Source organism: Gasterosteus aculeatus, chromosome 3 (assembly GCF_964276395.1).
Source record: "Gasterosteus aculeatus chromosome 3, fGasAcu3.hap1.1, whole genome shotgun sequence".
Classification (NCBI taxonomy): Eukaryota; Metazoa; Chordata; class Actinopteri; order Perciformes; family Gasterosteidae; genus Gasterosteus; species Gasterosteus aculeatus.
In genome coordinates, this window is record NC_135690.1 from 12235044 (window position 1) to 12254843 (window position 19800).

The 19800-nt window shown below is 40.8% G+C and overlaps 2 protein-coding genes across 2 annotated transcripts; one reads left to right on the forward strand and one right to left on the reverse strand.

Moving 5' to 3' along the window:
• Window positions 1-3777: 3777 nt before the first annotated feature.
• Window positions 3778-12495, reverse strand: acss2l (acyl-CoA synthetase short chain family member 2 like). Its single transcript, XM_040170519.2, has 18 exons — window positions 12200-12495; window positions 11854-12049; window positions 10861-10952; window positions 10399-10502; window positions 8912-8984; window positions 8710-8785; window positions 8518-8584; window positions 8272-8409; window positions 7644-7814; window positions 7440-7573; window positions 6691-6823; window positions 6550-6606; window positions 6353-6433; window positions 5905-6013; window positions 5700-5768; window positions 5026-5202; window positions 4507-4581; window positions 3778-4422 (listed from the first exon to the last, which is right to left on the reverse strand). The coding sequence occupies exons 1-18, from the start codon at window positions 12321-12323 to the stop codon at window positions 4295-4297; spliced, it is 2004 nt and encodes a 667-aa protein (XP_040026453.2). The 5' UTR covers window positions 12324-12495; the 3' UTR covers window positions 3778-4294.
• Window positions 12496-13089: 594 nt separating this feature from the next.
• ndufv2 (NADH:ubiquinone oxidoreductase core subunit V2) lies at window positions 13090-18718 on the forward strand. Its single transcript, XM_040170521.2, has 8 exons — window positions 13090-13287; window positions 14046-14108; window positions 15713-15775; window positions 16107-16223; window positions 16324-16492; window positions 16936-17045; window positions 18326-18402; window positions 18519-18718. The coding sequence occupies exons 1-8, from the start codon at window positions 13246-13248 to the stop codon at window positions 18610-18612; spliced, it is 735 nt and encodes a 244-aa protein (XP_040026455.1). The 5' UTR covers window positions 13090-13245; the 3' UTR covers window positions 18613-18718.
• The last annotated feature ends 1082 nt before the right edge of the window (window positions 18719-19800 follow it).

A 19800-nucleotide genomic window follows, 5' to 3' on the forward strand; every position in this document is an offset into this window, starting at 1 on the left:
AGTCTGCGGCAATAACAGAAAATGATCTGAGTTGCCTAAATGGAAATATGTCAGCCTTTAGGTTTCAGTTTGTCAATAACTGGATTCTCACATTTTATTGTACTTTACATAACAAAAACAAAGATTATTTTCATTGGAGACTGTGAATGCCAAAAGTGTTAGGTAGAATTAGTTCTTTTTGCACAGTTTTGTATTGATTCTACAGGGATGTATTTGACATTTACTTAACATTTAAAGCAAAAGGTCGGCAAAGAAGTAAAGAAACCAGTAGAAATGCTTTCTGTTCCAAGACAAGATTGTGTTAGTAGAAAGTAGAACATTGCTGGTCTTCAGTACTGCAGCGCTGCTGATTACCACTATCAATAAATAAAACCAATGCAGGTGATCAAATTCGCTAATACAACAAAACACATGTATGTTTAGCTACCAGCTAATAGAGACAAATAATCTGGATGCTCATTTTCAGCTTTTCATGAGAAAAAACTTAACAGAATGAAACCTGTAAATCTTAAAACTCTTAAGTGTTTTATTGGCGCTGAAATCTAATTGTTGGAGAGCCGGAAAGAGGAAGTGATAAAGACAGAGGGCTGAAGGCCCCTGTGTACCTTTCATTGAGTTAAAATGATGAATAATTAATTGCACTCTGGGAGCTGCGGATGGCATCTAGCGGGTCAGCGGGGGGAAGAAGAAGAAGAAGAAGAAGCTGTGCTTTTACTTCCATCCGCCCAGAGAGGAACCACCGCTGAATAATTTAGAGCTCAAGTCCCTCCGCGCACATCCAGCACACTGCCGCTCTCTAAACACCGGACTCTGCTGCAACAACGTCCGACGTCGGCTGCACCAGGAAGGATGCGACCTCTGGGAAATAGAAGTCCCTGCCAAATATACTGCAGCAGCAAGACAAATCTTTAACATCATTTTCACACAGAGTACCTGTAGGTGGCATCTCAACCTCAGCTTTTAGATTTCAGCCTTTCAGGTATTGACAAAGGCCGGACGACCGCGGTTGAGCTGAAAGTATTTACATCTTTTTTATTTTCAGGTGCTTCAGCTCTTGCTTTACTCTTGAAAGCTTCTTTGCACAATGAAGACATGCGTCTTTAAGAAATGGGTGACACATATAGTGTATTTCTAGGGCTCACTAATGTCCTAAAACAGCTGTAAGTTGTGACACCGCCACAAATATGTCAACTTGATAGGAGTTATCCACAGGTGAAAGGGGGCGTGGCCTGTGGAAGACATTGAAGGATAATAAAGAGTGAGACGCAAACCAACCCATGGCTGGATTAGTCTTTTTCTACAAAAGTTTGATTCCTTTTTGCCGTTTTTTTCCACAATTTTTTCAATTCCTTGTACATACAGTACTTTTGCAATTTGAAGGGAGGACATGCTCTTTGTTTTCGTTTGGATTACTTAATTGCACTGTGTGATTTGATTACATTTTATAAACTCCCATCCTGTGTTACCAACAATGGAGCTGAACAGCAATAAGAACTGCTTAATTCAAAGGTAAATAAATACAAATGACGCCGTCACCCCCTCTTCACTGCATGTGGTTATGATTTAACAATCCCTTCAAATAACACCTTTTACTCGCCCCGTTCCCTTGAATGCTTAGAGAAACCTGTTTTTCTCGTATGCCTCCACAGTGAATAAGAATCCAAAACAGAATGATTGATGAATTGATAACAGCAAAACTATCTAATTTTAACTAATTTAAAAGCCTGCTAAAAGTATACTGTACATGAATCCTCTCTGAATAGTGAGTTTACATTTATTGAAAATGGAACCTGTTGTCCAGACATGAATAAAGTGATTTTAATAAATTGCGCTGGTCGCTCTGCGTGTCCTGCTGACAGAATTAACGTTCTCGCGGCTCCACGCCGCCTCGTTCAGCACGCAATCTGTCAAAAGTTGGACCCCGGAATTGCACACGCCCGCATCTGTGTGCGTAGGCCTCAAACAGACAATGGGCGACACAATGGGCCCGGCTGGGCCATTAGCTGAAGCGTTGTCATGCCAACAATACAAAGAGCCCCACGCCAGACCTTGAGCCCGGAGGTGACATCACGTTGAGCGAGAGCTTCGCCCGCAGGCCTCTCGCTGCTCCTCGTTCTCTGTTCCATCGCTGCCACTGTGATGAAAGAGGATATTGCAAATCCTGCATTTATGTCATTAGTAATACTGATGCATCAGCATGTTGGCAGAATAGCGGAGCTGGAGAGAGTTGTAACTGTAACTGTGTTAGTAGAGAGTAGACGAGTCAAATCTTCTTTCATGTTTCATCCACACACTCATGTCACAGCCTTAGAAAGCGCATTGTTATTATCAGATGAGCAAAACCTTGGCTAATTATGTAACCAGCGTAAAATCCACTGCTATCTCCTGGAATACATTTGAAATGGGACACCCGGCCCCAGACAGAAAATATCCCCAATTGTATTTTATAGATTTATAGATTTTTTTTATAGATTTAAATTTAAATGTAAATTCTGAGTGTGTTGAAACTTGTATAGCTGATGAATGAATGAATTTATGGAATAAAAATAAACTGAAATGTGGTGGATAAAGTAGAATATTTATATGTACAGTAGAGTTTTGACATACGGTACCATTTCAAATTCCAGTGGGCTTCAAATTCGGTTAGACCATCTGTGTGTCTTTAGAAAAGCAGAAACAAAAAGATGCCATTCATTTGGTGCCTCCTTGATTCCTCTTTTGTTTGTGTATTTTCCTTTGGACAGGCCCAGTCTCACACACACACACACACAGCTCAATCCCAGCGGGCTTTGCCTGCAGGCAGAGCGGGATGTAAAGCCGTGGAACCTCTGGGTCCCACAACATCTGAGTAAGTGCCCCCCTCTCTCTCTCTCTCTCTCTCTCTCTCTCTCTCTCTCTCTCTCTCTCTTTCTCTCTCTCTCTCTCTCTCTGTCTCTCACTGTCTCTCTCTCCCCCTCTGAGCCAGTGTGATACCACATCAGAAACAATGACGGAGGATTTTGGGCCGTAATCCTTCGACAGATTGCAGTTTGCGAAGGTTGGAGAAGAGTTATATTGCTTCACACACAATGTTCTGTTTGTTGCCCTAAAAATAATTTGAACTTTTTTCATTCAAATATGAATCAATTCCAGGATAACCGTCTAATCCACAGGACTGTAAATTCCACATAATGTCCCATGATATATGAACAGCACAGATGTCTGACATCTTTTGTTCAATCTACTTCTGTTATTTTTCTCTGGGTTGGTGGAGAGTATAGATTCGGATTACACATATTAATGTGTGTGTGTGTGGAGGTGGCATTATTTCTTATATCTTTATGATATCAAAGATTGCATATGAACTATAGAAAAAAGAGGGAACACGTTCCCCTCTCAGCATATTGCACACAAGCATTGTAAAAAAGTCCCTCTTAAATGGTCACAATGATTTTGATGTTGCTTTTAAAGAGACAAAGAAAATCACCAAGAAAGGGAAGTCAGCTTCCTCAGGTTACCAAACTACACAAACTGTGGTGGTCAGAGGAGGAGGGTTTTGGTTGCCATAGTAACACCTCCTCGGCTCTTTGGAGTGATGATGCAATATCAATCGCCATGTTTCTGCGCTCCTCTCTCCTCGTCGTCCCCATCTTGCACCTTAACGCTGTAGAGGACACAGATGAGATGAAACGAAAAAGAAGTGCGCGCACTGTGAATGACCCAAGATTTACAGGAAGATGAGAGAAGAGACCACCGAGACACTTTCATAGAGACTCCTTTCAAAAGAATCCAGTGCACTTCTGATGGAACAACCCTTTATTTGGTTCTGCATCCTTCTTTGCTGTAATCACAGCTGCCTGCCGCACACAAAGTGTGTGTGATCTGTGCATCATTAGAAGACAGGAGGCAGGAGAGTACGTTTCACAGTAAACCATCAGATAGCAAATGTAGAGGAGGATTCCTGCCACATGAGGGGGCCAATTAACTGCTGAGCTTGAAAGGAAACGGACAAAGGCAACAGATAAAACCCCTTCATTCTTACGTCATAGAAATGTATCACACATTGAAAATATACATTGGAGGTCTGTTGAGAAAACAATTTCTATGACTAGTTTCTTTACACATTTTAGCTTGCAAAAGCAACCACAGATATTTCATTCAAATCAACTGTTTTCTACTCTTTCTCTTCTAGGCATTAAAAAAACACAACATTTAAACGTCCCCATGGCAGCGATATCAGATCCCAGCGCCTGCATTCACTAACCAGCCGTTTGTGTTTTGTCTTAAAGCGCGCTGTAGAGCACGATGTGTTTGTTCAGGCCGGGGCTTCACATCTCTGGCTGAACAGCTCCTCCACCAACTTTGGGTCGGCCAGGGTCGAAAGGTCGCCCAGGTCCTTGTCGTTGCGGGCGATCTGCCGGAGGATTCGCCTCATGATCTTCCCTAAAGGGAAGCCGGAGTTTAAGTAAACGGATGCCACCGAGGAGGAGAGTAGAGGATGGATGTTGGTTTTAAAGAAGTGTTTACCCGAGCGGGTCTTCGGGAGTGCTGGAGCATTTTGAATGAAGTCCGGCGTGGCGATTGGTCCGATTCTCTCTCTCACTGGAAAAAGAATGCAAAGGATACACAGTTTTATTTTTTGCCATATTTTTATTTGTGCATATTTAAAAAACATCATCAAATGCAACTGATGATTTGTTTCATTGTCATTTCAGTTTGTCCGACCAACAGTCCAAAAAACCAATGATATTTTATTTGCGATTGCACGAAAAAAGGAAAGGAAAGGTTAATAATCCACATATCTCAGAAGCAAATATAAAAAACTTTAACTTTAACATTAATGCACCCTTTATTAACAGTTATTGTTTTTCAGCTTTTGACTTTTCCTTTATTCGATTCAATGTATTCATTGCACCTCAAATCCGATTGAAGAGATTCTTCCAAGATAAACCAAGACTGACCGTCTGAACGTAAACCGTCAACAAAACATATTTCCATCCCTGTGGATTTTACTCTTTCAACCCGTCCCCTGCGTCAAAGCCTCACCCAGTCTCCTGAGCTCCTCCACCAGTTTGTGGTTAAACTCCCTGCTGGCCTTCAGGGTGACGAAGCAGTACAGACACTCGCCCTTCACCTTGTGCGGCCGACTCACCACCGCGGCCTCCGACACGGCCGGGTGCTCCGTCAGAGCGGCCTCCACCTCCGCTGTGCTCATCAGGTGGCCTGAAAGAGGGATAGATAATTCAAAACAGAGCGATGCTTGAAGTCCAGTCAAGTAGGTGCCAGGGCTCCCCTCATTCACATGTTCAAACTGTGTTTCAGCAACCCATAGCTGGTTCCTGTTTATTTTTTTATTTTTTTTCCAGTTTTGAGTCAGTCATTTGTTGTGATTGTCTTCTACGTTGGATTTGCATCTTCAGGTGTTATTTGTGACTTGAAGGTCTGACTATGATTTACTATGAGGATGCCTTCAGACTGGATCAACAGCAGCCAGTCACACAGGCAGAGCTGAGACGTGTGAGCTATTTATTCAGGTAATAACTGTCCCAGAATAATTATTATTAAGAAACACAATAACACTAAACAAAAGATACTGTGAGATTTCACAGGAGCAGATTCAGAATTGTTTTAAATAATGTTTCATTCTTTATATTTATTCACAGGTGAATTACTGCTCCCTTAGTACCTCGGTATCGTAATAACCTTTTCCAATAGGTTACCTGACACATTCAGCATGTCGTCTATCCTCCCCGTGATCCAGTAATAGCCGTCTTTGTCCCGCCTGCATCCTGAGAGAAGAGAAAACCAGGGACAACATCGTGTACATTTTTGGTATTAAGACACTTCCAGCGTACAGTTTGCATTGCGGTCTTGTGAACTTGAGAGTCCAGGCAGAAAATGTGATGGATGTTTTTTGTGGCGTACCGTCACCAGTTACATAGAAACCCGGGAACTTTTTGAAGTAGGTGTTCTCGAAGCGCTCGTGGTTTTCGTACACGGTGCGCATTATTCCGGGCCAAGGACGCCTAAATACCTGCAACGAAACACAGAAAACACTTATAAAACATATAAGACTGAAATAAGAATAATGAAACATCACATTTACAATTAGTATTAATTTGAATAGAATACGAATACATTTTAAAAATATTTTTAAATGAAAAGTCCCAAGAAATGGTTATTCAACAAAATGAGGGTTATGGTTAATTCATCTTTTATAGTTTTTAATGAATGAATGAATCATTCCAGTTTTAAGCGTAACGCCTTTGAATGTTTAGGATTCATAGTATTTTGTGAGTATCTGTTGATGCTGCTGCACATGATTTCCCTGCCACGGATGAACATAGTTGCACTGAATTGAATTGGTACTTACGAGATAACCCTCGCCCTCGCCTTCCAGTTCCTCTCCATGTTCGTTGAGGATTGTGGGGTCTACTCCAAAGAAAGGGAAGGTCTGAAACGGGAGATGTGGGTTCAATGTAACATGATTTGTATTAAAGAAAAAGAAGATTAAAGATTTGTTCAACATTCACGTAAAAGTATTACAAGATAACCGGTGTTTTCACTCACAGCAGAGCCTGGTTTCAGTGGCGTGGCAGCAGGCAGAGGAGTCAAAACATGACCTCCCTGTAGACAGATGAATTGATATTTACATATTGAGGGAACTCGTGTATTTGTAGCTTTTTATTGGAAGGGCAGCTGAGCACATACGGTCTCTGTCTGCCAGAAAGTGTCGACGACGGGACATCTGCCCTGACCGACGGCCTCGTGGTACCACTGCCACGCCTCCGGGTTGATCGGCTCGCCAACGGTGCCCAGAATCCTCAGGCTGGAGAGGTCGTATCTAAAGGGTGATAACGCTTCCCTCAGATATCTTACATATTATTAATCATTATGTTTTATGGATGCAAGATGACAAGCTGTGTCGTGACCGTCCCGACGTCCGGTTTCTTATTGTGCTAAGCTAACCGTGATGGTTCCAGGTTCATGTTTAGCATTCAGCATGCAGGAGTCTGTGGTATCAATAGAGAGCATTGTTTTTGAAATATAACTTTGTTTTGTCCATCTGGTTGTCAGCCAGAACAAACTCAACCCGAAGATACTTTATTCTATTCATTTTAGCGTACATGCGTGTGTTTGGGAAGTGGAAAGTCGCATAAAACTTGTATGGGAGTATATCAGCTGATTTATTTCAGTTATTTAACGTGGCTCACATTCGTTTTAATCCATCTAGATTTTAAATCATTTCCGTTTTTCTTGGAGACACATGTGAAAAACGATATATTCTCCAAGGGGGAGTTACTTATGAACAAATGGTCATTGGGTAAAGTGTTCTTTTAACTGAGTTTAATGTTGAAAATGCTTGAAAAAGATGTATGAATTACGAGCGCGGTCAATGTGTCAGCCAACGGAAGTCTACATTTTTCTGAGCTGCCGTGGCGTTCAAAGGATGCTCTTACTTCTGCAGAGGTTCCCGTCCGTACTTCATCAGCAGGCGGATGGCTGTCGGAGCTGTGTAGAACTTGGTCACTTTGTACTTCTCAATGATCTCCCAGAACCGGCCGACATGAGGGTGAACCGGAATACCTTCGAACTGGAGAAAACGCACACGTTACTCAAAGGAGCTCTGGAAGGGGGCCCCGCGTGCGACCTTTCAGACTTACGAGGACACTTGTGGCGCCGTTTGCAAGCGGGCCGTATGTGATGTAGGAGTGGCCGGTGATCCAGCCGATGTCGGCGGTGCACCAGTACACGTCGTCATGGTGATGGTCGAAAACGTACTTGAAGGTCAGCGACGTATAGAGTAGATACCCGGCAACAGTGTGCAGGACACCCTGTACAGAACACGAGCTCGGAAACATGAGAAAGGAAGCTAATGGCTCAGCACAAAGCAAGAAGAAAGCAAACATAATGGGGCCGATGCAGAGGTTAATGTGTATGTGTGTGTGTGTGTGTGTGTGTGTGTGTGTGTGTGTGTGTGTGTGTGTGTGTGTGTGTGTGTGTGTGTGTGTGTGTGTGTGTGACAGAGACAAAGACACAGGTAATACCATACTGTCTGATGCTCTGGCTCCTCTGTGGTGTGTTATAATAATGTCTACACACAAAATGCAAAAGCATTATGTCCAAGAGAGCCCACTTAACACTATTAGATCCTTGTCAAAGTAGAAAATAAGATGCTGTGTATTATTTCAAAGATGCTATTACGTACAATGAAAATGTAAAAGGAGAAAAATGTTTGGCCTTGCAGATTTCTGTGTAAAACTGGTTTCATTGAGAATAGTTGATGTCTACCTTGGGTTTCCCAGTGGAGCCGCTGGTGTAGAGGATGAACAGCGGATCCTCAGCATCCAGCCACTCGGGCTCACACTCTTCAGAAGAGTCCCTCATCACGTCGTCCCACCACACGTCACAGCCTGAGTTCCAGGAGGTCTGCGACGCAAGACAAAAAACATAAACTGCCATGTAAGTTATTAGAAGATCTACTTCTCCCGGCATGCGCTTTAAACATAACGTGGTGGTTAAAAAAAACACAACCACCTGTAGTTTGTTGCATTCAGCTGCATGGTGCTTGACGACGAGGCATTTAGTGACACTAGATGAGGATCTGCGTGAAGAAAATAACAAAAGGTTTTGTGAAAGCAGTTGAGTCCATTACCAGCAGCTAGTGTCAATACAGTAACGGTGGTTGCTGAGAACCGAGAACCTCGTTGGCATTTCAGCAGGACCTACTTTTCCCTGCACCTCTCCAGAGCCTTGTCCGCAATCTGTTTCAGGTCGATCAGCTTCTCCCCTCTGTAAACACCGTCTGTATATTACAAAGGGACGGAGAGGCGGTGTTTGAACCATCAGGAAGCGTGTATTTAAGAAGTCTTTGCATCTTTTCATCCATTGAACTCTACAACGCGACCCCATTGGCGGACATGTGACACACCTGCTGTCACCAGCACGCCGCTCTGGGCGTCCACGATCCTCTCGCACAGTGACTCGGAGGAGAAGCCTGCAAACTGAGCGTGCAGAGAGAGGGAGAAGAAGGAACGTATGACGTTTGTGGATCAATTTTGGTTCATAACAGCCAGGTTCATACTGACCCTTCCTGGTTGGTAAATATCTTTTTGAGTAACACTTGAAGTTCAAAGGGCCCTTTATGCTTTTCATCCCAGGATGCTTGGAATGCCCGTTCAGTAATACATCCAGGATTTATCATCTCACAAACTAAAAGTTGCTTTCATAAATTAACAAAACCCTTGACTTTACATCTCTTCTCTACTTACTGTTATACTATATTTTGGATTTTATTTATTGATTAAAACGTACGGCTACGGTTGCTGAAGTTCGGCAAAAGCTCCAAAGTCTCGGTCTAATACATGCTGTGCTCTCTCTTTAACATCTATAGATAGCAAAGTCACCTTGTTCAATGTTACGTAATAGACCAAACCATTATTACAGTAATCTGCTTCATCGACCTCCAGACGCTGTGTTCTGGCCAAGTTTAATAGTTCACAGAGCATAAAGTTTCCTTGATGATGACAATGTGAATGAGGAGACTGAGGACTCTGGACTCACTGCATAACTGGCATTGACTGTCCTGCCTGGCTCCGTCTAGGATTTAATTTCACGGAAAGCTAATATATGGTTGATATTAACAGTCACACGAGAATCTAAGAGGCCGACATTGTGCCAGATATCTTTATATTATTAAGTGATGTTGATATCTATGGAGCCAAATCCAGGTCAAACGTTTTGTTCATTTGAAAAACAAATGTGAACCTGAAAGTTAAAGTTTTGTTGTTGATCATTGTAACAATGTATTCAAAATAAAAATAAATATACGAAAAATATTTTCGGGATGAATATAGTTTTGACTCAGCTCTCTATTTTTTTTTAAAATAAAATATATATTTTTTCAATCTTCACTTATATTTATTTTTTGATATTCACCCTATTATATTTTTCATTTTCAGATTTTATATTTTCAGATTTCAAGTATAATGAAAAACAAACCTCAGAGTTGGAAAATGGTCAACAGTGACCAAGCACACATAGTCACTGACACCTAAGTCTGGCAGAAGCTCGCCATAGAAAGTCATAAAGGGATCTTGGAGCAGCCTGGAGATATTTTTAACAGGGCTACTAACCCTTTGTAAGGACGAGGAATGTTGAAACGCTAAAATGGGGTTGGCTTCCTTGCAAAACCGCAAAGACTCTGTCGCCCACCCGAGCTAGATACAGCCTATAAATGTCTGACCCACATATCGAGTGCATGTCTGTCAGTGCCGCGTTCACACAGACAACAGCTGATGGGAGCACGGCAAACACTGCTAGCCTGCTGTACATGTTTAACAATGCTCACATATCCTGTCACTATTCCATACATACACACAGAAATATTTTGAATGAAAACCGGATCATACTTCTTACCACAATGGAGTGAACAGCGCCGATCCTTGCACAGGCCAACATGGTGTACACCAGCTCTGGGATCATGGGAAGGTAGATAGACACCCTGTCTCCCTTTTTTACACCTTGTAAACAGAAACAAGCACATTTGATCTTTTGGATAAAGCTCCATCTTCTCAAACCAACAATGGCAATGTAGCTCTATGGTGAGTTTCAGTGTGAATATGCCAGATGCTGCATGTCTTAATATGCAAAAAGTGCATTGGACATACGGCATATCTGTCACTGTCATTGTGTCCCTCTCATGGTTCTATAAGCTTAAACATGTTGGAATCAAGCAATAATTGTGCCATGTGTTCATGTATGTCTGGCTTTACTCAAACTTTGAGGTGCTGAAGGGGTTTTGAAAGAAAAAAAGAATCTTCATGTTTAGCTACAAACAGATTTGCATGGACATAACTTTGTCTGGTCGAAATTTCTCACCCATCTGCTTGAGGACATTAGCACAACGGCAGACCTGGCTCAGCAGCTGGTGGTAGGTGATGGCCATGTGGTGGTCAGGGGAGTTCCCCTCCCTGAGAGGACGATACACAAGGGGAAAATACAGAAGCCAAAACGAAAGCCCAAACTCTCCTAAACTTAGCATCACTCTTATCTGCAAACTAGACACTCCGAAATGTGACTACTTGTTCATGGGCAGCAATTCAGCCAGCGAAACCTATGACAATTGAGCGCTGACACGTCCTTGATCTTATGCAAATGGTAGATGCAGTGACACGATCACAGAAAAACGAAACACACTTGAAATACTTTTCAGTGTCTTATTTTCTTCTTAAATCTATATTCACACCATCCTACCATTTCACTTTTTTTTGGTAAATGTAGCATGACCATGGTGTAAGCTAAGGTCGCTTAAGTAAACAATCTATCTTCTAACTTATAACTTGAATGTAACCGTGGGACTACAGTGGATGGACCATATTCTTGTCATGTGACGTGCTAAAACTGGCATAACAAATTCTTGAGCATGTTGGTGCTGTGATGTAGTGCAAACAGCCTTAAGACACTCGTGTGGGTGATGGCAATGCTCCGCTCTGCCCAGATTCAATGAACCCACATTACTGCTGAGCTTGCAGAACCATTATTTGTTGTTTGCTAAGCCTCTTCTATTGACAGAGTAAATATGCACCTTATTATACGGTCAAAACTAAATAAAGCCTCTTTTAGGTTTAGTGGAAATCGCAAGCTTGAGAGAGTTCAGTGAGGAAATACACGAGCCCAAATCATGTGAACTTTGGGGAAAAAGGATCCGGTTGTGGTTCTTTGTTTATTTCGAGCTGCGAAACATTGAAGCACTGACACTGTTGCACTAGCTGACGTTTGCTTCGGTGCACTGGTTCAGCACTGGAATCCCTGACATAACGCCAGGAACTAATTCCCATCATGTCATCATCCATAGGGGACAGAAACGCTTACCAGTAATAGGCAACCTTTTCACCAAGATTCCTCTCCCTCACAAGCCTGTCCAGGACATTATAGCAAATGTTGGTTTTGGCCCCTTCCATGCATTTAACATAAATGCTCCCTTTTGTCACATCAAAGTTGTACTTCAGCATTGGTCCTGTTGCTGGCTTCTTCCAAAAGAACTCATTAGCAATCTCTTTCCAGAAAGCTGAAACAAAATAATATTTCATGTAAGTGTTTCTTGCTGCGGAGCGGGCAGATAAACACAGAGAGGTAAGGCATAGTCAGGCTCAGGGGGAGGTGGAATCCAAGAAACTCTGCAAGTACTGCCTTAAAAATACAGACGTGTTTGACCTACCTTCTGGATTTTCAAGTGACTTCCTGTACAGTGCCAGATACGAGTTAAAATCAGGCACATGAGCATCACTCTTCAGGTCATCAGGAGGGTAGTATAATTTCCCCTGGGATTCAGGAACAACCATTGTGGAAGGACAGATGCCTATTTCATCTATCAGGGTATATCAGAATATGGGTTAATCTGGAGTCACAGCAGATCTGTCTGGATCCTCCTGAGTATAGTAAGAACGCTACAAGGCCTCTTGTTCTGAAGCAACCCAATTCGACATAGAGACCAACCTCTAATCCATGAGCTGCAGGCTCACTCAGTCTGTTCAAGGCCAGGTCAGCCAATCGGCCTGCAGGGTGCAACACTCCCACTTTTTCATTGGATCAGCACCCTCTGGCCTGTTGATGGCACTATTTTTTTTAAGAAGCAGGACGAATGCCGGGCATTCATGTAGGCATAAGACAGTTTGATTTGACAGGGTGGATGATGGGGAGAGAGGGCCGGAGAGGGGCAGAGAGAAAACAGCTATTTACACATTTGTTATGCAATCTAATGGTTCATGTTAAGCAGCTTTTAACAGACAATTCCAAAGCAGAAAAAGAGTGAATATTTTTTATTACACATTATTACATTTTAATATAGTGAAATGTGTATAAAAATGATATAATATCACATCTGAACACTTGTAAAATAAAACAATGTTAAAAAGTGCTTCTTTGTAATGTATATTATATTATAAGTTACAAATCAAGATGCAATTCAAAATAGTATTTGATCTTCGTTTATAAGGTTATATGATGTGAAGTGACAAAGCATTGACGATCAGGGATTTTGTTTACCTGCTGTGAATACATTTTTCGTTACTCTCTCTTTAATAAGGCTGGGTTTCTGTCTCAAATTTCACTCTGGGCTCGATTCTGTTGCTCTGCGACTTACGTGTGACGTAGTGGCCCACGCCAGACCTTTGTAATCGAGCGTGAAAGCGCTTGTGTTGATGTCGGCTGCTGCTGTCCACTGCGTTTGTTAACACACTTTGGAACCAACCTTCAAGCCCCGAGATGTTCTTGTCCGCTGTAGTTCGCTCTGCCGTATCGCAGACGGTATGTTTATGATATTCGTTACGGTTGTGGATAAAAATGTAAAGTCCCCTTTCCAGCATTTGGAGAAAAATGCATGACTCCTCACAAGGGCAAGTAGCGGAGGCCGCTAAGCTAGCGTTAAGTAACGTTGGGGTAACATTAGCCTGCTAGCTCATTGAGCCTACTGCTGTCAAACGTTTACCAGGTGATTGTTGGACAAAATTGGCAATTCAAAAGAAACATTAGTATGTAAGTACATGAGCGATTGCGTAGTAGAAGCAATTTGAGTCAAAACCCACTGCTGTAACTCGCTCGATGATGTAGTTAGCGTTAGCTGTTTTGTTAAGTCCCCTTAACTTAATAGATTGCATGCTATGAGGGTTTGGGTTAAGTCTAGGTTTACTGCTTTGATTTTCTTCCACTGTTTGGTTACAGTAGACTTATAATAATACACATTAGACTTGAGAAAGGGGTAAAAGCCCCCTGTTATTTTATAATAATCTTATATTTCTCTTAATGATTCACCTATTAAGATTCAAATTAGTATATCAAGGATGTATGTGACTATTTTACACCAGACCTGGATTTCTGTAACATACCCGTGTAAATGTTAATAAAGTAAATCTCTACAAGTTATTGCCTCAACTTTATAGATAGATAGATAGATACTTTATTGATTGAACGAAACATGCTCCCTCAAAGGACTCTCTTTGAATGTTCAGTATGTATTCGCACCCTAAAGGGTATTTTATCTGACTCCTTTGCCTCTGTATTCGCAGGCCAGACAGGTCAGGAGTCTGCATCGGTCTGCTGCACGTGCTGGAGCTGGTGGCATCTTCGTGGTGAGTTACATTGTCTTTGCCAAAGTCAAGAAGTTTGCAGAAGAATTGGGGTAGCTAGCGCAGAGTAGACACTATTCAGGGCTCGTTGAGCACTGTACAATTCACTTTCAGTGTAAAACTGGACACCGTGCTTCACATTCAATCAGCAGCTAAATAGAGGAACATCAGGATAGTGGATTGTCATATTGTCAATAAGCTTCCACCCAATTCTGTGAGATGAATGGTCCCCAAAGCTCAGCAAATGGGTACAGAATATTAGGGATTTTCAGTTCTGTCAATCTGATTTAATTTGAGCTCTTAAATAATGGACAATTTTTTCATGGAAAAGCAGTGAATGCACCACAGACAACCTCTTTTTTATCTGGTGGTCAGAATATTCTATATTGTCTAGATTAATATCTGTCAACTGCCTTTATTGTAAAACCTTTATTGGTGTGATAGCCCAGTTGTAATAGAGTACATGCACATATTTTACACCATTATGCCTTACTATCATCACTCCGTTATGTCTTTTGAGTGGGGAGAACATTTGGCATATTAATATACTGCGTTGAAACCTCATGTGTAAAATGTTTTTTTTATGGTGTTTTTAAATGGGTGAAGAAAACCTGTTTGGAACTGAGATAATATATTTTTATGAAATGATTTTACTCCAGAGTCTACACACGATACTGATAAATACAAATAGTTTACAACCACTACCTTAATTCAGTTGAGTTGTGGACTGCACTTACCTGTTATTTATTACCTTACCTGTTATGATATTATTTGCCTGATTTAGCGATATGTTTGCTTTCATTTTTGCTGTAATAATCCCGACGGTGTCGGTGTTCAAAAGCTCTTAATTTATCCCTGTAGCTTCCATGAGAGCCCATTAGAGCCATGCTGTGCAACAAAAACATCACATGTGGTATTGTCATGTAATGGAAACACGCCATGGTTTCATCGTCCCTTGATGGTAGAGATGTTTTTAATCTGCGATTGCAGTACAGTACGTTTGGCTGACTTGTCTCTGACTTGAACACTTTGGGAACTAGGCATCCTGTCTTTATATAACTTTACCTCCAAACTACATTTTATTTCATGTTATTTTTATTTCACAAAGGATAGTTGCTGCTCACAAGGGGGCAGTGTGTGTGTGTGTGTGTGTGTGTGTGTGTGTGTGTGTGTGTGTGTGTGTGTGTGTGTGTGTGTGTGTGTGTGTGTGTGTGTGTGTGTGTGTGTGTGTGTGTGTGTGTGTGTGTGTGTGTGTGTGTGTGTGTGTGTGTGTGTGTAAGCCCAAATAGTTGTTATCTTGGTGAAGTCTTTCCAACGGTCTGGTAGCAGCACCTGTTTTCCCCTGCGGCATGATGGCTTATTCCAATTTGATCAGATCTCGTGAACTACACACATGCATGTTACTCACATGGGAGTGGAAGTTGTTGGTTAGAAACATCCATAATTTTGAGGCATCATATCCATGTACAATAAACCTTTTTTTTTTTAAAGCTGGTATAAATATAAGCTGTCTGATGAATGTTATTTGAAGATGAAAATGATAGTTATATCTCTGAAAGAAACCATGTTAACTGTCCTCTATAAAACCTGTGTTTTTTCTGTTTTAGCACAGAGATACTCCTGACAACAACCCAGATACTCCTTTTGAATTTACAGAGGAGAACAAAAAGGTAAGGCCGATATCTGTGTTGAGCAGTACATTCTTTTTCTTCCAGTATTGATCATTTATGATTTGTCTGTACGAGTCTTTAATTAACTAGTTGAACTGTCCTGTGTTTCAGCTGGACACATATTTGAATGTTTTTCAAACCTGAAATATGATTCAGGGGTTTCACATCCATATATATGTATTTTTGAACTAACTATTTGGTTTCATTCTGCTTCATATTACATTTTAACACTGGTATCATTCCATATACCAGAATTAATTTGTCCCTTGTTCAGGGAATGATTTTCTATAAAAATGTTAAAAGCCTTTTTTTCCTCTTTGATCCCTTGTAGAGGATTGAGGCAATCATTTCAATGTACCCCGTTGGACACAAGCAAGCCGCCACCATCCCGGTGTTGGATGTAGCCCAGAGGCAACATGGATGGCTCCCTGTCGCCGCCATGAACAAGGCAGGATTTCTTCAGCAATTTGTTTTAAATTAAATTACTTTTTAATGGAAGGCCATACAATCCCATGTCTTATGTGTCACGGTGTTTGTAATTCTTTCAGGTGGCTGAGGTTCTGGAAGTGGCTCCAATGAGAGTGTATGAAGTAGCGACATTCTATACAATGTTCCTGCGTCAACCCGTGGGAAAATACTTCATCCAGATCTGCACAACAACACCCTGCATGCTGTGCAACTCCGACAGCATCCTGGAGGCCATCCAAAACAAACTGGGTAACATTTTCCATTTAATATTGAGGCACCAATGGAGGGATCAAATCAGGGATAAGATGATTTAATGTTTTTTTAAATTACGATTTTCTTGAGATAAACAGAGGTTGAGAACACACTTTAAAATACACAGTTGTTTCTGCAATTAAACAGTGAACAGTAACAGCAAAGAAGACAACATATCGTCCTTACATCGAGCCAGAGAACTTCTGCCAACTTACTTCAGTGTGCGTAGCATTTAATAATGCATCCCCATATTATATGTTATATTATTTCAAACCCACCAACCAGTGGTGCTCTACTATTAGTTATAACTCCCTTTAGCTGTGTAATGTCAGGTAACCCTGCTAAAGTTCAAATGAGATGTTGTTTTGGTAATGTAATCTGCATCTTTTTTAGAAAAGATTAGTTAAATAATCTTTTTAATTGTTTTTTTTCCCCCACAGGTATCAAGGTTGGAGAAACCACCCCTGACAAGATGTTCACCTTAATAGAAGTGGAATGCCTGGGTGCCTGTGTGAATGCGCCAATGGTCCAGATCAATGACAACTATTATGTGAGTGTTTGTCTACCCTGTGCGTATGGCCTCCTGAATGAATAAGACAGTCAATTATTTACTGAATTAGGTTAAAACCGGAAATTAGCTTTTCAAATAATGTCTGCAATACACCTCTAAAGCCCTTTTCAGGGGTCCCACCCTCTTTCTCTTTTCTTTGGAAGCCAATGCAGATGGGATTCAGCCTATGCTTGTAGGCTCATAATGAATAAATAGAAACCATGGCAGAAAAATAATCGGAAAAATGGGGCTGGATAACAACGATAAAATTTACGAGCCAGACACAATACAAAAATCTTGCTTTTTTTGGAGTTGTTATAGTATCTGAAGTTATCCGGCACTCAATATCCTTGTGAGGTTTAGTTGCTGAGCAAAAGTGAATGACTCATTTTAAATAAATGTGGCTGAAAAGGGAGGAATTATTTAAGATTGCGGAGGTGTGATCAAAGCAGGCAGGACAGGTGTAATGTGTTGTGACATCAAGAGTAAGGTGGTACAGAGTTTAGCATTCGATGTGAACAATTGGCCCTCAGTAATGCATGCATTCAGTATAAGAATCATTCCATCACCAATTTCATGGATTTTGAGTTGGATTTTTTTAAGCTTTTGTAAACGATCACGTGGCGTCAGCACTGAGGCATCATTAGTGTAGCTGATATGCCCGTCAAACAGCATGTCTGATCGCTCTGTGATGTCCAATTGATCTTCTTAATCTTAATGTACACTAACATTTGTAATTTTGTTGACCATTCATTGATTCATAGTTGCAAAACGCAACCTCTGTGATTTGGTTGTGTATAAAAAGCATCTATGTAAGCGGTCCTTATTTGGTTACCCGGGCTAGAAAATGAAATTCATTGAATTATTTGGCACAGTTGTAACGATTTTAGCAGTGACTTCAGGAACACCATAATATTATCTTTTTATAAGGAAATACATTAACAGTTCCATTATCTGTTGTAGTGAATACACATTTAGACATGTTGACTATTTAAGTCATTTTATCTGCTAAAAGTGATGTTATTCTATTTTAAAATAGTTACGTAGGGATTCTGATTTTTAATTGACAGGTCAAAACCTACTTTGACTGAATTTGTATATAATGCTAATAGTTTGCTGAACTAAATTAGTCCGTATCACAAACGTTGACACAGAGGCTTTTATGTTTTCCCTACAAAAACACAGCATCTCTTCACACTGCTAAGAAGTTAATTCTCTAGTGGAAAGCGGTGCACTTTGTGGCTTACGTCTCAATGATCCTGTTTTTTTCTCGTTCCCAGGAGGACCTCTTGCCGAAGGACATTGAGGACATTATTGATGAGCTAAAGGCAGGGAGAGTCCCACCACCTGGGCCCAGGTACATACAAAATCTGATTTTTTTCCCGGTTGATTATCAATTTGGTTGTTGATTTTAATTCATGGTTAGTTTTGTACATTTACATTAAAACTTATTCCATTTCCCCTGTCCTACAGGAACGGGCGTTTCTCCTGTGAACCAGCAGGTGGATTGACCTCTCTGATTGAGCCTCCTAAAGGACCAGGCTTCGGTGTGAGACCGGACCTGTAGGCTTTTTTTGGCCAGCATTTGCTTTTGTTGAAAGCAACTTGTCCCTGAAGCTAATATTATGCTTAATTCAAACACGTTGTGTAAATAAATTGTTCATATACCTGTGCTCACTGTGTCATGGTGTCACTTACATGTCAAATGTATTAACAATTTGGTCTGTGACAACAACTACAGTTCCATTAGTCGAACAGTTTTGCTTTATACTCATCACTTGCTCTAGGAATCTCATACTGTAATTATTTTCTGGAATGTTTAACAAGCATGCACTTGATGAAATTATTCTGGCAGGTCTATTCCAAGTTAATATTGCTAGATAATACTGTGTTTTTTTAATTTTAGACTGCCTTAACAACATCTGGCCATCTGCAAAATAGATGAATAAATAAATGAATATTCCAGTTAGGAAAAAAATACTTTAATTAGTTGAATATTACAGAGCTTACCTTACAATGCTGTGCTCTAAAATAAAAGCAGCGTATGTCAGTTTGAATCAGCACAAAAAATGTGAGAGCTTTCTCCAACAAGCTCGTAAAGGGTTTCACTTGACAACTACAATCACAGTGAGCACATTCAAATTCCTTTAAAAGAGTCATATGTGTATCAAGTGCAATTGTGGCATATTAAAAGTCCATTCACCTTAAACAATTTAAAAACAATACATCCAAATGTGTTTCTTCTCAGAATTCTCAATGATGTCAAAGATAACATCAAGTTATTCATATTAATTTACTGAATACATATCAGATGGGCTTTTTACAATCTTTTCAAAGCTAACAAATGCCATTTCAGAATAAATAATAATAAATAAATAATAAAGGGCATCACTAATCACAGCCACATGATACATTTTGAATTTCCGTTTCAACTGGTAAAAATATAAATGATTATGTCTACAAGTATAATGTGGATATTATTAATTGGAGGCAACCACTTCATTACGGAAAAAGACACTCCGGAGTCTCACTAATACAAATGTAATCGCCGGTATCCTAAATGAGCACTTTGAGGAGTCCAAATGTAATTATAGCGATGTCAAACGATTCATGAATTCCACATATATTTAAAGTTAATCCGGTTAATCTTTTATAATTCCCTACACAGCCCTTTTCCTACAATTGCTCCTGACATTTCCATCTTGCCCCGGTGGCGTTTCGTCGTGTCTAGCCGGCGCCCCTCCCCCCGCTCCGG

Excerpts from the sequence above, each read along its gene's own strand:
- acss2l (XM_040170519.2), bottom strand. The coding sequence starts at position 12,323 with ATGGTTGTTCCTGAATCCCAGGGGAAATTATACTACCCTCCTGATGAC. Across the intron at positions 10,953-11,853 it reads GAAAAGGTTGCCTATTACTG|GGAGGGGAACTCCCCTGACC; the intron begins GTAAGCGTTTCT and ends TCGTCCTCTCAG. Across the intron at positions 4,582-5,025 it reads GGAGGAGCTCAGGAGACTGG|TGAGAGAGAGAATCGGACCA; the intron begins GTGAGGCTTTGA and ends TTCTTTTTCCAG.
- ndufv2 (XM_040170521.2), top strand. The coding sequence starts at position 13,246 with ATGTTCTTGTCCGCTGTAGTTCGCTCTGCCGTATCGCAGACG. Across the intron at positions 16,224-16,323 it reads CTGTCGCCGCCATGAACAAG|GTGGCTGAGGTTCTGGAAGT; the intron begins GCAGGATTTCTT and ends TAATTCTTTCAG. Across the intron at positions 17,046-18,325 it reads AGATCAATGACAACTATTAT|GAGGACCTCTTGCCGAAGGA; the intron begins GTGAGTGTTTGT and ends TCTCGTTCCCAG.